The 15,748-nt window shown below is 31.4% G+C and overlaps 1 protein-coding gene across 1 annotated transcript in view; it reads right to left on the bottom strand.

The window, feature by feature from the left end:
* The window catches only part of LOC139875794 (uncharacterized), a 54,340-nt gene extending 38,855 nt beyond the window's left edge, over nucleotides 1-15,485 (bottom strand). The window contains exon 1 of the mRNA XM_071863090.1: nucleotides 14,609-15,485. Within this exon, the coding sequence (XP_071719191.1) occupies nucleotides 14,609-15,485 (877 nt within the window). The remainder of the gene's footprint in view (nucleotides 1-14,608) is intronic.
* Nucleotides 15,486-15,748: the final 263 nt, after the last annotated feature.

Genomic DNA, 15,748 nt, shown 5'->3' on the forward strand with positions numbered 1-15,748 from the left:
TAGAAATTGAACACAAAGCATTTTGGGCTTTGAAGACATGTAATCTTGATTTACATGAAGCCGGACGTCTACGATTAAGTCAACTAAATGAATTAGAAGAATTAAGACATGAAGCATACGAAAATTCGTTAATCTATAAAGAAAGAACGAAGAAATGGCATGATAAAAGAATCAGAAGTTCAAAAGAATTTAAAGAAGGAGACAGAGTTCTTCTTTTCAATTCACGATTCAAGCTATTTCCTGGAAAATTGAAATCAAGATGGTCTGGACCATTCATAGTCAAAAGAGTTTTCCCATACGGAACGATAGAATTAATAAATTCAAATGGGATTGAATTTAAAGTTAATGGTCACAGAGTTAAACATTACATACATGGTCCGATGGAAGTCGACAACGAAGTTAATCACAATTTCAACACCACAGCTAACTAAGTGTGGGGAGAATCAAGTCTTTAAAGGATAATATGTATTTCTGTTAGAGTTAGATTGTCTGTTTTCGTGTAGTTCTCGAAAATGGAACCCGAATGGTCTTTCCCTAGCAGACCCTAAAGAACTAGTCTTCTCCCCCCATTCTGAATTTTTATTTTTTTTAGGTTTTTACAAAATGAAGACTGCCTGTGAACTAAACCATGGTCTAATGCTACACGCTTTGATCACTAAACGTAATAATGACATACTACCGAGTGAAATAGTATCAGTAATCAGAGAAAGAATGGACGGAGTTAGAAAAGAATCCAGATGCGAAGATAATAAGTTACAATTTGGTAAAGGAAAATCAAAATCCGCAGCGAAAAGAAGAGCACGACACCTAGAAAGATGTCACAAATGCGGAAAATGGTCACATGGAGGTAAATGTTCAAATAATCAAACCTATTCAAATACCGAATTTGTTACTTTATGCAGAGACGGACCGTTCATATGTTTAGAAGAAAAGACACTGAATGCTCGAGGTTACGCCTATGTAGCCATGGAAAATCAATTAAACCGACTATCTTATGAATGGGATAGATCATATAACTAAGAAATCTATTTCACAGGTATGTCTATACAGTTTTTATTTTTATTTTTATTTTTAACCTTTTGATAATAAACGCTAATTTGTTCGCTAAAAAGTATTAAATTGGTATTAAATAAAATTAGGTTTGGCGACCGAAATTATTGATATCATTCAAAAATTTATTACATCACTGCGAAATTTAACGTTTATTCTTAAGGTATAAATATCTTTAAACAATCAACCCAAAATATTTCAAAAATTCGTCATGAGTTAAATTAGGTCTTGGAACCGAAATAACTTTACCGAAAAGAGGGGCGCATATTTTTGATAATATTTGATTGATTAAAGTGGGATAAAAGACCAAAAAGATTTTTAATTTTATTTTTACTTTGTTTTAAAACTAATATATATATATCTTATGATATAATATCTTTAAGTTTTCAAATATTTTAAATCAATATTCAATATAAGTTTATAAAAATTAATATAAGTTTAAAAATATCAACAATATATTGCATTTTTAATTTTTAATATGAATTTTTAATTTTATGCATTTCAAATTAAGTTGTGTGAATTTTTTTTTTTTTTTAAAAAAAAAAAAATTTACTTTATCTCATTAAGTTAAAAATATGATTTTTAAAATTCGTCGTGAGTTGAAAACTAGACCGTTGAGTCGAAATTGCTTTACCCGAGGGCGGGACGAGAATTTTTATTATCATTATTTTTAAGCTTCTTGATTTAAAGTATGCCAAAAAAATTGAAAAATCCAAAAATCTAAGCTTTTAAAACAATCGCTTGAAAATGACAAAATTTTAAAATTTTGTCGAGGGACGGACTAGGGCATCGTCCCGAAACGACCTCGTCCTAAAAAGAAACAAAATTTTTAAAATTTTATTTAATTCTATGTTTTAAAAGTATAAGGTTTTATAAAAAAAAAAAAAAAAAAAAAACCTGGATTTCAACCCCATGCGACTCGCATGGGGGAAGGGCAAATACCATGCGAGTCGCATGGCTGATAAAAACTGGCCACATACAAAACTTCTCAGTTTCGCTGATTCTGTCACAATACACACACATATACACGAACTTGCACCCAAACTCTCTCAAAAATCCGTCATTTTTTTTGAAATTTCTTGCAAAACTTCACAATAATCATGCGTAGGTTCAGTAGGCTCAACCCCTTCAGGCACACGGTAAAGATTTCACCCCTAATCTCTTTAAATTCGAATTATGTGTGTTCTTGAGCCATTTTACCTAATTTAATTTTTGTTAATTTTTAGTGAAATTAGTGTTAAATTGATGTTATATTATGCATGTATATCCTAGATAGAAGCTATTTAACATGAATTGAAGCTAAAAACTTCAAATTTTTAAGAATCTAGGGTTTGTGTTCTTGAGCAATTTGGGGCTTTTTGATATAAACAGGTTATGGCCGATTTTTGTCATGAATTGTTGCTAAATTAAGTAGTGTAACATGTTTAGGTAGTTAATTGATCCAAACTTTGAGTCTAAACATGTTTTTGAGAATTAAAGTAGACTTTTTAAGTCTAAAAAATTCATAAACTAGGTTAAATTGATATAAAGGCCATTTTAAACTTGTTTAATTGCTAGTAGTGATTAGTTTGGCATGTTATTTAAGATGAATGTTTAAAAACTTGATGAATATTTTCATATGTACTTATTTGAAAAAAAATGTAGGATTGACAAAAATATGAAAATGAGCACTAGTTTGATATGAATGCCATGTAACAAGTGTTTAATTGTTATAATAATTATTGTTGACATGTTTAAGAGTTTAAATGTGATAAAACATTGTACACATTTTCGTATGTAAAAGTATAGAATTGTTATTTTTAGGAAAATATGTATAAAATGTGTTATGAATTGAACATGTCATCATAATTGTTTCAAGTTATTATTTTGCTAACACTAATGCATATTTGGATGCACAATTTTTGTGTTTAATGTTTTTTGCAGAGAAATACAGATACGGACGGTGCATCATCGTCCAGACAACCAGAGCCCGAACCGAAAATGTTTAATGAACAAGAACAACAAGTGCAAGAAGAAGAAGAACAACATGAGGATCAACATATTCCATATCACGATCAAGATCAATTATTCATGAATCAGTTTCGTCAATTCGCTCCACATCAAATGATTCTGAGCTTAGACATTAATGAAGATCAGTTACACCCAAATCTGAGATTTGATCGATGTTGGATAGAGTATCCAGATTATCAAAAGAACATGCACATTCTCTACTTTAAGGTTGTTGAAATGTCAAGGGCAATTGACTGGGTACCTTTGGAAACAGTTGACCTTGCCGAACCGATTCGGGAATTATTGGTGCAAAGGTATGGTAATTCTCAGTTTAACGATTGGATGCGCCTATTTTCCATTCGTAGAACCATATATAGGGAATGGTGTATAGAATTACTTAGTACTATTAAGTTAAACAGCGATGTTAGGAGGATAGATGATAGAAGCTTTATTAGATTTCTGTTAGGTGGACGCATGTACAGAATGTCCATGATAGATTTAGCCAGGGCCTTACAGATTTACACCCCTGCTGAACTTTTGAGCCCCGACTGTAATAGCCTGATTGCCCAAGGAGTAAGGGTAGATAGGGAATTTAATGTTAACGCCGTCTGGAGGCGTATGTCCCATTTTAATGAGTTTCAAGCTGGTGGGGGACATACATACTTAGATATTGATAGAGCTGAACTCCGGGTGATACATCGATTCTTAGCAAACACAATTACACAAAGGGGTAAAAATAAGGAGAAATTGACTTTAAATGATTTATTCTACCTTAAGTGTATTAGAGACCCGAGGAGTTTCGTTAACATTCCCTATTGTGTAGGTTATTATCTATCTAATGTAGTTGGGGGGATGAAATCGGGGAGTATTATAGGTGGTGGTATTTTCATTACTCTCATTGGAGAGTATTTAGGTGTTGACAAGAACCGAGGGGGTCCAATGGTAGAAATAGAGGACGAAGGTGAAATTATAAGTTCACAAGTCTATCAGGGTGCAAAGGTTTTATTGATGAGACGTAATCGGGTATATCGATACGAGGGACCTCAGCGACAGGTAGAAAGAGGTTCGGATGACGAAATGGAGGAGGCGAACAACATTATGGAAGTTGTTCGGGAGACTGCTCTTGATTTAGGCGTTCGTATGGAGGAAGAATACATGACGAACGATGATAGGCATATGCAGTACGAGGCGTGGCAACGCTGGAATGATTACGAGCATTCCCGGCAATGAGAGCATCACCGATGGGATTATCATCAGCGCCAAATCATAAGCCGGCTGCAGCCTAATGAGATTTATTATCCGACCCGACCCGCATTCTATCCTGCACACCAGCCAGAAATGAGACCGCCCTATGACATATATGATTATGACGCAGCATACCAGTTCACCTATCAACAGCCATGGAACCCTGATCCGAACATGAATTGGGATCCCTATCCTAATTATCCTCCTAACCCACCTCCTGATCAGTAGAGATAAGTTGGTAATTTATATTTTTATTATTTTAAACACTTAACATTTTAATTACATTTATGTAATGTTTGATATTTCTATTATTATTATTATGTACTAATATTTTTCTTATAATTTGAAAGTGGGATGCCAAAGTTCCATTTCAAATTGCATGTATGATTATATTTGTATTGTATGTATTTTATGTTATGCACAAAACAGGATAAAACAACGCGTTTTCAAAGACTGGCATTAAGTTCAGCAAAAGCAAGTAATTTTGACGACAAGATGCAAAATATATGTGAAATAACAACAAGACAGAATGAACAAATGACGTGCACCATTTATCATTCAAACAATCAAACGACAATATGTTTGAAACTTTGGTAAAATTTAATCATTTTTCTGCGCTAATCACCCTCAATAATTTAAATTATTTCTGATTTCTTGCAAATGAGGGCATTGCAAGATCTTAAGTGTGGGAAGGGGTTAAATTCTTTCGGATTTTAAAAATTTTTTTATTTAAACACTTGGTTACCATTAAAAATGCTAGTAACGCAGTAGTTGTGTTAGAATCTAGTGCTCTCCGATAACAAGGAACAGCCCTAGTCTTATATACTGACTACCCACTTCTAGTAAATTTTTCAAAATTTTTAACAAAATGGATTCAAAATCATGTTTATACATATTTATGAACGATTAAAACTAGGTCATTGAACCGAAATTATTGTTACCTCGGAAAGGACATAAATTGAGAAACAAACTAAAATGTTAAAATTCATTTAAAATGGAATAGAGGACGATAAAAAGGAAAATAAAAGCCAAGTGTGGGAAAATTTACCAAGTTATTTTAAACATATGTCACATATATCTGTAACAAATAACTGAAAATACTTTTGCTTTGGACTAAACTAAACTGTTTTACCCGATAAAAGAAAAGAAGAGATGGATCTACACGATGAATCAATTCCATCATTAAAAGGAAGTAAAGTCTTCCGAAAAAGACACGCGCTTCTTGATTTAGGTCATGAAGTTGTCGTCCAGACCAGCTGTAGGTTGACGAAAAATCTAGAAAAGCCATCACTAAAATCGGCTGGAAATCCAAGGACCTCAGCATCAAACAGGGTCGCCAAGTGGTCAGATTTATCCTAATCATGAGAAGGATTTATCTCGTACAATGGGGAGGCACCGTGCAAATTAGCTTGATAAGACTAATGAATCAGATCCCCAGAAAGGATAATCTCCTTAAAAGATTAAAAATCAGCTTTTAAGACTGATATTACTCAATCCTTGAGATTGACCTTAAAGATTGAGAATTCAAACTCATGGAATTCAATGATATCTAAACTCGAGCTTGAACGAGAAAATATTTTGATAAAAAATTACAAACCAATTTGTTTTCTGAAAATCCATTTTCAATGCGTTCATTACCATTGAACGTAAAATCCTAGGAATTCACCTGGAATTCATTAGGTCACCTGAACCAAATCGGGTGTCAACCGTAAGAACGGTGGTTGCATAGCATGGTCGGAGACAGGACCTTGTGCCAGACCGAAAAATTAAAGGATGATCTTTACTATTGCTCCTACCAAGGATAGTTCTAGCATCCGACACGTTAAAAAGACCATAATCATCTGCATGTCACTGGACATTGCCTTAACAGTTTCTTGTTCATCGCTTTCCTTTACAACAGGACGGTAGTTTACTGAAAGGTAATATACGAAACAAGTAAACTGGATGTGTGCTTTCCGATACCGGGATAGCAGTGGATTACACGAACCTAAAAAGTTTTAGCCAAAATATTGATCCACAAACATATTTTGCAACACCGATGATGGATCAAATCAGAAAACTTGTCTAGGGTAAAATCTAGCTTGAATTTTCAAAAGATCAAATGTTTTCATAAAGATCCAATTTCCTAAAGGATCTAAATTTTTATAGTCATGTGGGACTGTAAACCGCCTTTCAAATGTGCACTTTGCTTTGGAAACCGAAAATAAATCGGCTATTTGATTGCCAGTGTCGTTGACCTAAACCCGAGGCAACCATAAAAAGACACACCCACCTTTAACCACATCGTTACTACCATTGTTTATACCGCTGTATTGAAGTCACTGATGTACAAAGTGTGAAGAATAAAGAAGTGATTCAAGTGTTTCAAGACTATATTGCTTGAGGACAAGCAACGCTTAAGTGTGGGAATATTGATAATGCCAAAAATGAACACATATTTTATAGCATTATTCCCCAAGAAAGACAAGATTTTAGTTGGTATTGTTCGATTTACAAGCAATATTCGTTTAAATATTAAAAAGTGAAGACAAAAGGCAGATTCGACAAATTGAAGACAAAAAGGTCCAAAGAGCTAAAAAGTATAAGATACAACTAAAAAGGTTCAAAATATTGATGAGGAACGTCTCAAAATGACAAGAGTACAAGTTACAAGACGCAAAGTACGCGATTTAAAATAATACGCGAAGACGTCCGAAAATCCGGAACCGGGACCTGAGCCTAGAAGAAACGCCCGACGTAACGGACCAAAAATATCTACTCAACTATGCATATAAATATAATATAATATATAAATAATTATTAAAATTATTTATATATTTATATTATTTATTTATTATGTCGGCAAGCTAGAAAACAAATGATCCTAAGCTGGAAATCACGGCCATGTGAGTCGCATGGCCTAATGCCCAAACTCATGCGACTCGCATGAGTACCTTTTCCAGGCCACCTTCTATTTAAAGCGACTTCGTGATCCGTTTTTACTTACACCATAAAATCTATTTCTCTCTTCTCTCATATATACGATATATATATATATATATAATTTATATTTTAATTTTAATTATAATTATAATTCTAATAATAAGGGTATGTTAGCGAATGTTGTAAGGGTGTAAGTCGAAATTCTGTCCGTGTAACGCTACGCTATTTTTTAATCATTGTAAGTTATGTTCAACCTTTTTATATTAATGTCTCGTAGCTAAGTTATTATTATGCTTATTTAAAACGAAGTAATCATGATGTTGGACTAATTACTTAAATTGGGTAATTGGGCTTTGTACCATAATTGGGGTTTGGATAAAAGAACGACACTTGTGGAAATTAGACTATGGGCTATTAATGGGCTTTATATTTGTTTAACTAAATGATAGTTTGTTAATGTTAATATAAAGATTTACAATTGGGCGTCCTTATAAATTACCATATACACTCGATCGGACACGATGGGCGGGGTATTTATATGTACGAATAATCGTTCATTTAACCGGACACGGGAATGGATTAATAGCCACTAGAATAATTAAAACAGGGGTGAAATTACATTCAAGGGTAATTGGTGTAATTGTAAACAAAGTAGTAAAACCTTGGTTTACACGCAGTCGATAACCTGGTGTATTCATTAAACAAAGTATTAAAACCTTGTTACAATTCGAATCCCCAATTAGTTGGAATATTTAACTTCGGGTATAATAATAATTTGACGAGGACACTCGCACTTTATATTTATGACTGATGGACTGTTATGGACAAAAACCAGACGGACATATTAAATAATCCAGGACAAAGGACAATTAACCCATGGGCATAAAACTAAAATCAACACGTCAAACATCATGATTACGGAAGTTTAAATAAGCATAATTCTTTTATTTCATATTTAATTTCCTTTATTTTATATTTAATTGCACTTCTAATTATCGCATTTTTATTGTTAATTTATTTTATCGCACTTTTAATTATCGTACTTTTTAATTATCGCAATTTTATTTTATCGCACTTTTATTATTCGCAATTTCATTATCGTTATTTACTTTACGCTTTAATTTAAGTCTTGTATTTATTTTATATTTTACATTAGGTTTTAACTGCGACTAAAGTCTTAAAATCGACAAACCGGTCATTAAACGGTAAAAACCCCCCTTTATAATAATAATATTACATATATATATATATTTGTATTTTTATAAAAGTAAACTAATATAGCGTTGAGCTTTGTTTAAAGATTTCCCTGTGGAACGAACCGGACTTACTAAAAACTACACTACTGTACGATTAGGTACACTGCCTATAAGTGTTGTAGCAAGGTTTAAGTATATCCACTCGATAAATAAATAAATAACTTGTGTAAAATTGTAGCATATTTAATAGTATTTTCGCACTAAAAATAATACTATTTCGTATACACCCGCTTCGACATCACCAGACTTAATAAAAAGGGGCATATTCAATTTCGATAATTCAACCATAGAATGTAGATTCATGTACTTGTGTCTATTTTGTAAATCATTTATAAAACCTGCATGTATTCTCATCCCAAAAATATTAGATTTTAAAAGTGAGACTATAACTCACTTTCACAGATTTTTACTTCGTCTGGAAGTAAGACTTGGCCACTGGTTGATTCACGAACCTATAACAATATATACATATATATCAAAGTATGTTCAAAATATATTTACAACACTTTCAATATATTTTGATGTTTTAAGTTTATTAAGTCAGCTGTCCTCGTTAGTAACCTACAACTAGTTGTCCACAGTTAGATGTACAGAAATAAATCGATAAATATTATCTTGAATCAATCCACGACCCAGTGTATACATATCTCAGTATTGATCACAACTCAAACTATATATATTTTGGAATCAACCTCAACCCTGTATAGCTAACTCCAACATTCACATATAGAGTGTCTATGGTTGTTCCGAAATATATATAGATGTGTCGACATGATAGGTCGAAACATTGTATACGTGTCTATGGTATCTCAAGATTACATAATATACAATACAAGTTGATTAAGTTATGGTTGGAATAGATTTGTTACCAATTTTCACGTAGCTAAAATGAGAAAAATTATCCAATCTTGTTTTACCCATAACTTCTTCATTTTAAATCCGTTTTGAGTGAATCAAATTGCTATGGTTTCATATTGAACTCTATTTTATGAATATAAACAGAAAAAGTATAGGTTTATAGTCAGAAAAATAAGTTACAAGTCGTTTTTTTAAAGGTAGTCATTTCAGTCGAAAGAACGACGTCTAGATGACCATTTTAGAAAACATACTTCCACTTTGAGTTTAACCATAATTTTTGGATATAGTTTCATGTTCATAATAAAAATTATTTTCCTAGAATAACAACTTTTAAATCAAAGTTTATCATAGTTTTTTATTAACTAACCCAAAACAGCCCGCGGTGTTACTACGACGGCGTAAATCCGATTTTACGGTGTTTTTCATGTTTCCAGGTTTTAAATCATTAATTTAGCATATCATATAGATATAGAACATGTGTTTAGTTGATTTTAAAAGTCAAGTTAGAAGGATTAACTTTTATTTGCGAACAAGTTTAGAATTAACTAAACTATGTTCTAGTGATTACAAGTTTAAACCTTCGAATAAGATAGCTTTATATGTATGAATCGAATGATGTTATGAACATCATTACTACCTCAAGTTCCTTGGATAAACCTACTGGAAATGAGAAAAAATAGATCTAGCTTCAAAGGATCCTTGGATGGCTTGAAAGTTCTTGAAGCAGAATCATGACACGAAAACAATTTCAAGTAAGATTTCCACTCGAAATAAGATTGTTATAGTTATAGAAATTGAATTAAAGTTTGAATATAATTATTACCTTGTATTAGAAAGATAACCTACTGTAAGTAACAAAGGTTTCTTGATCTTGGATGATTACTTGGAATGGATTTAGAAAACTTGGAAGTAAACTTGCAATCTTGGAAGTATTCTTGATTTTATGAAACTAGAACTTTTGGAATTTATGAAGAACACTTAGAACTTGAAGATATAACTTGAGAGAGATCAATTAGATGAAGAAAATTGAAGAATTAAAGTGTTTGTAGGTGTTTTTGGTCGTTGGTGTATGGATTAGATATAAAGGATATGTAATTTTGTTTTCATGTAAATAAGTCATGAATGATTACTCATATTTTTGTAAGTTTATGAGATATTTCATGCTAGTTGCCAAATGATGGTTCCCACATGTGTTAGGTGACTCACATGGGCTGCTAAGAGCTGATCATTGGAGTTTATATACTAATAGTACATACATCTAAAAGCTGTGTATTGTACGAGTACGAATACGGGTGCATACGAGTAGAATTGTTGATGAAACTGAACGAGGATGTAATTGTAAGCATTTTTGTTAAGTAGAAGTATTTTGATAAGTATCTTGAAGTCTTTCAAAAGTGTATGAATACATATTAAAACACTACATGTATATACATTTTAACTGAGTCGTTAAGTCATCGTTAGTCGTTACATGTAAATGTTGTTTTGAAACCTTTAGGTTAATGATCTTATTGAATGTTGTTAACCCATTGTTTATTATAACAAATGAGATGTTAAATTATTATATTATCATGATATTATGATATATAATATATCTTAGTATGATATATATACAGTTAAATGTCGTTACAACGATAATCGTTACATATATGTCTCGTTTCGAAATCATTAAGTTAGTAGTCTTATTTTTACATATGTATTTCATTGTTAATACACTTAATAATATATTTACTTATCATTTAACATAATTAACCAAGTGTATCAATATCTTAATATGATTCATATGTACCTAGTAAGACGTTGTTATAACGATAATCGTTATATATATCGTTTTCGAGTTTCTTAAATTAATAGTCTCATCTTTATGTATATAACTCATTGTTAAAATACCTAATGAGATACATACTTATAATAAAATCATTTTAACTATATATATAACCATATATATGTCATCGTATAGTTTTTACAAGTTTTAACGTTCGTGAATCACCGGTCAACTTGGGTGGTCAATTGTCTATATGAAACCTATTTCAATTAATCAAGTCTTAACAAGTTTGATTGCTTAACATGTTGAAAACACTTAATCATGTAAATAACAATTTCATTTAATATATATATAAACATGGAAAAGTTCGGATCACTACATACTACGAACCAGAAAATTTTGGATGTCTATCAATTTAACCACTTAAAAAAAAATTCGGCAAAGTTTAAAGAAATTTTAGAGAAGAAATAGAAAAAATTCTAAGTCCTAAAAACTAGAGCGTCGTGAAATAAGAAAGAAAAAGAGCGCGTCGAAAAACGTCGAAAAATAAAAGGTCGAAAAATAATAAAAAAACGTAGCGCGTCGAAACTTAAAAGTCTAAAAACTAAGAATTAAAAGTTGCGTCTAAAGATATTAAAGCTTAAAAGGAATTCTAAATCCAAAACGGCAATAACTTAAAAAAATACTAAAATCTTAGAAATTATTAAGGCGATAAGTGACGTCGTAAAATTCTAAGGTGTCTAAATTTTAATCTAAAAAAAGCACTTAAGGGATTTTACGACAAAGCCTAAAAATCTAGAAATAAAAATAACTATGGCAAAAACTATGACTTAAAACTAAATACGAACGAAAAATACAAATATTACGCTAAAACAAATAAAAAGATACAAAATATAAAAATAAACTTAAAGTTGTAAAAAGTACAATTCTTATAAAAATATTATTTTTATATTATTTATTTTATAAAAGTATTAATTTTATAATTTATTAAAACTAATTAAAACAAAAAATACAAATTAAATAAATAAAACTAAAATTAAATAATTAAATAAACTAACCCTAATTAGGGTTTTAATTAATAATAATTAATTTATACTCCGTAATTAATGCAGTAGGAAGTCAAACCTGGTGTGTCAGAAAGGTTCATGCGGTCGCATGGATTTTTGCCTTCGAATTCATGCGATCGCATGGGCTAGGGTTTCGGGCCAGAAGTTGGGCTGCTACAGTACCGGGCCGAACACTTTAATTAAAATATTTTTTTTCTGTTTTTATAAAATATTTAAATAAACTAAATAAAAACTTAAATTTTAAAACTAAAATAAAAAAAACTATTAATTTTATATATTTTCAACAATCTCTTAAAAATATATACATTTTTATTTTTCTTACTTTTTAAATTTTTGTATTTTTAAAATTTAAAACGTATATTTTTACAAAAAATTAACTAAAACTTACTAAAATTTTTTTTTTTATATAGCGTTGCGCTTTCGGCGTTTAACTTTCCCCGGCAGCGGCGCCAAAAATGCTTGATGTTAAAGCGAAGGGGTACAAAATAGTTATATTTTTACTACAAAATACTATTAAATACGATACAATTTTACACAAGTTATTTATTTATTTATAGAGTGGATATACATAAACCTTGCTACAACACTTATAGGCAGTGTATCTAATCGTACATTAGTATAGTTTTTAGTAAGTTCGGTTCGTCCACAGGGAACTCGCCAAGTTTAACGCTATATTTTTAAAACTATATTTGTAAATATATAAATATATATAAGTAGTTTTATTATTATAAAAGGGGATTTTTACCGTTTCATGGCCGGTTTGTCAATTTTAAAACTTAAGTCGCAGTTAAAACCTAATGTAAAATATTAAAAATAAATATAACTTAATTTAAAGCGTAAAGTAAATAACGATAATGAAATTGCGATAAATAAAAATGCGATAAAATAAAATGACAATAAATTAAAGTGCGATAATTAAAAGTGCAATTAAATATGAAATAAAGGAATTATGCTTATTTAAACTTCCGTAATCATGATGTTTGACGTGTTGATTTTAGTTTATTCCCATGGGTTAATTGTCCTTTGTCCTAGATTATTCAATATGTCCGTCTGGTTTTTGTCCATAACAGTCCATCAGTCATAAATATAAAGTGTGAGTGTCCTCGTCAAATTTTTCTTATATCCGAAGTCAAATATTCCAACTAATTGGGGATTTAAACTGTAACAAGGTCTTAATACTTTGTTTAATAATTACACCAGGATATTGACTGCGAGTAATCCAAGGTTTTAATACTTTGTTAACAATTACGTCAAGTGTCCTTGTACATAATTCACCCCTGTTTTAATGAGTCTATTTACTATTAATCCATTCCCGTATCCGGTTAAATGAACGATTATTAGTACTTATAAATATCCTGCCCATCGTGTCCGATCGAGTGTATATGGTTATTTATAGGTACGTCCAATTGTAAATCTTTATATTAAATTAACAAACTATCATTTAATTAAACAAATATAAAGCCCATTAATAGCCCATAGTCTAATTTCCACAAGTGTCGTTCTTTTGTCCAAACCCCAATTATGGTACAAAGCCCAATTACCCCGTCTTAATATTTTAGCCCAACATCACGATTACTTCGGCTTAAATAAGCATAATAATAAGTTAGCTACGAGACATTAATTTAAAAAGGTTGAACATAACTTACAATGATTTATAATAGCGTAGCGTTACACGGACAGAATTTCGACTTACACCCTTACAACATTCGCTAACATACCCTTATTATTATAATTAAAATTAAAATTAAAATTAAAATTATAATATATATATATATATATATATATATATATATATATATATATATATATATATATATATATATATATATATATATACGTTGATAGATGAAGAAGAGAAAAATATGTGTTTACATTCGACTGAAACTGCGAAATTTATAGCAATGTGGCCTCACTTTTTGGGTCATGCGACCGCATGAATTTCCTTCTTCCTGGCCATGCGATCGCATGGCCAGCTGGGACAGCTCACATTTGGTTGTTTTCTTCTTGCCGACGGTTTAATTAAATATATATATTATATAAATAATTTTAAGAATTATTTATATATTATATTATATTTATATACATAGTTGACTTGTAATTTTTAGTCCGTTGCGTCGAGCGTTGAGAGTTGACTCTGGTCCTGGTTTCGGTTTTTCGAACGTCCTTTCGTACAATTTAATATCTTGTATTTTGTGTTTTGCGGCTTGTACTCTTCTAGTTTTGGGACGTTTCTCATCAATAATTTGAACCACTTTGATTGTACTTTGTACTTTTTAGCTTTTTGGTCGTTTGCGTCTTCAATTCGTCGAATCTGTCTTTTGTCTTCACCTTTTATTATTTAAACGAATATCACTTGTAAATAGAACATTTGCAACTAAAAGCTTGTCTTTCTTGAGGGATAATGCTATGAAATATATGTTCGTTTTTAGCATTTTCAATGGCCCAATCTGGATATATACCATCGCCTAGGTAATACCCTCTTTTGTAGTGACGCCCGTTGACATCAAATGGTGAAGGTGGAGCCGTTCCATCTTTTATAGAGTTGAAAATTGGTGATGCATTTAGAACGTTAATATCATTGTTCGAATCTGCCATACCAAAGAATGCATGCCTTATCCACAAATCTTGAGAGGCGACTGCTTCAAGCATTAAAGAAGGCCCTTTTTGATCACCTCTTGTGTATTGCCCTTGCCAACCAACAGGACAATTCTTCCACTCCCAATGCATACAATCTATACTATCAAGCATACCCGGTAAACCATGTTTTTGTTCGTGAAAATTATAAAGTCTAGCGATATCTTGGGCAGTGGGTTTTAACAAATATTCTCTAGCAAACAAATGAAATACGCATTTGCAGAAATAATCTAAACATAAAGCGGCCGTTTTCTCACCTATTTTTATATATTCGTCAAACAAATTGGGTGTAGTTCCATACGCCATTTGACGTATGGCCGCAGTACACTTTTGAAGAATCGTCAAACTTTGACGACCTGTTGCATCGGGACGTTTCCGAAAAAACAAAAAATATTCAGGAATATTGATACTATTAAAATTAGATATACCTTCCACAATTTGGAGAAATAATTGACGACTCATTCGATAACGTCTCTTAAATTTATTTTCGGGATACATTGGTGTCTCCAAAAAATAATCATTATATAACCTTATAGCAGCATCTTCACGATCCCTAGCAATATAAACCCGACTTTGAGGGAATCGCGAACTGCTTGCTTCTACATCGACTTCTTCTTCCGTTAAACTATTAATAAAACTGACACTTTTTTCATCATCGGAGTCATCATGAAGAAACTCGAGCATCTTGTAAGTATCTTCCATTTTGAAAAAAAAATAAAATTGATGTTTGTATGTTATTTGATTAAAATAAAAGAATGGAAGTAGGATTGATAAAGTTTGTGTGTTAAAAATTCATGTAAATGTACATGTATATATAGAAAAAAAAAATTACCGATTTTTTTTTTGCAACGGCTAATAGAAACAAACGAACCAGAGCTCGCTACGTGTCACCAACACCCGTTACCCTTCCCGTTTCTTCTCCCCAAACGCCAAAGTGACTGCACCAAGTGCCGCCTTGTAACGGC

Source organism: Rutidosis leptorrhynchoides, chromosome 11 (assembly GCF_046630445.1).
Source record: "Rutidosis leptorrhynchoides isolate AG116_Rl617_1_P2 chromosome 11, CSIRO_AGI_Rlap_v1, whole genome shotgun sequence".
NCBI classification, from domain to species: domain Eukaryota; kingdom Viridiplantae; phylum Streptophyta; class Magnoliopsida; order Asterales; family Asteraceae; genus Rutidosis; species Rutidosis leptorrhynchoides.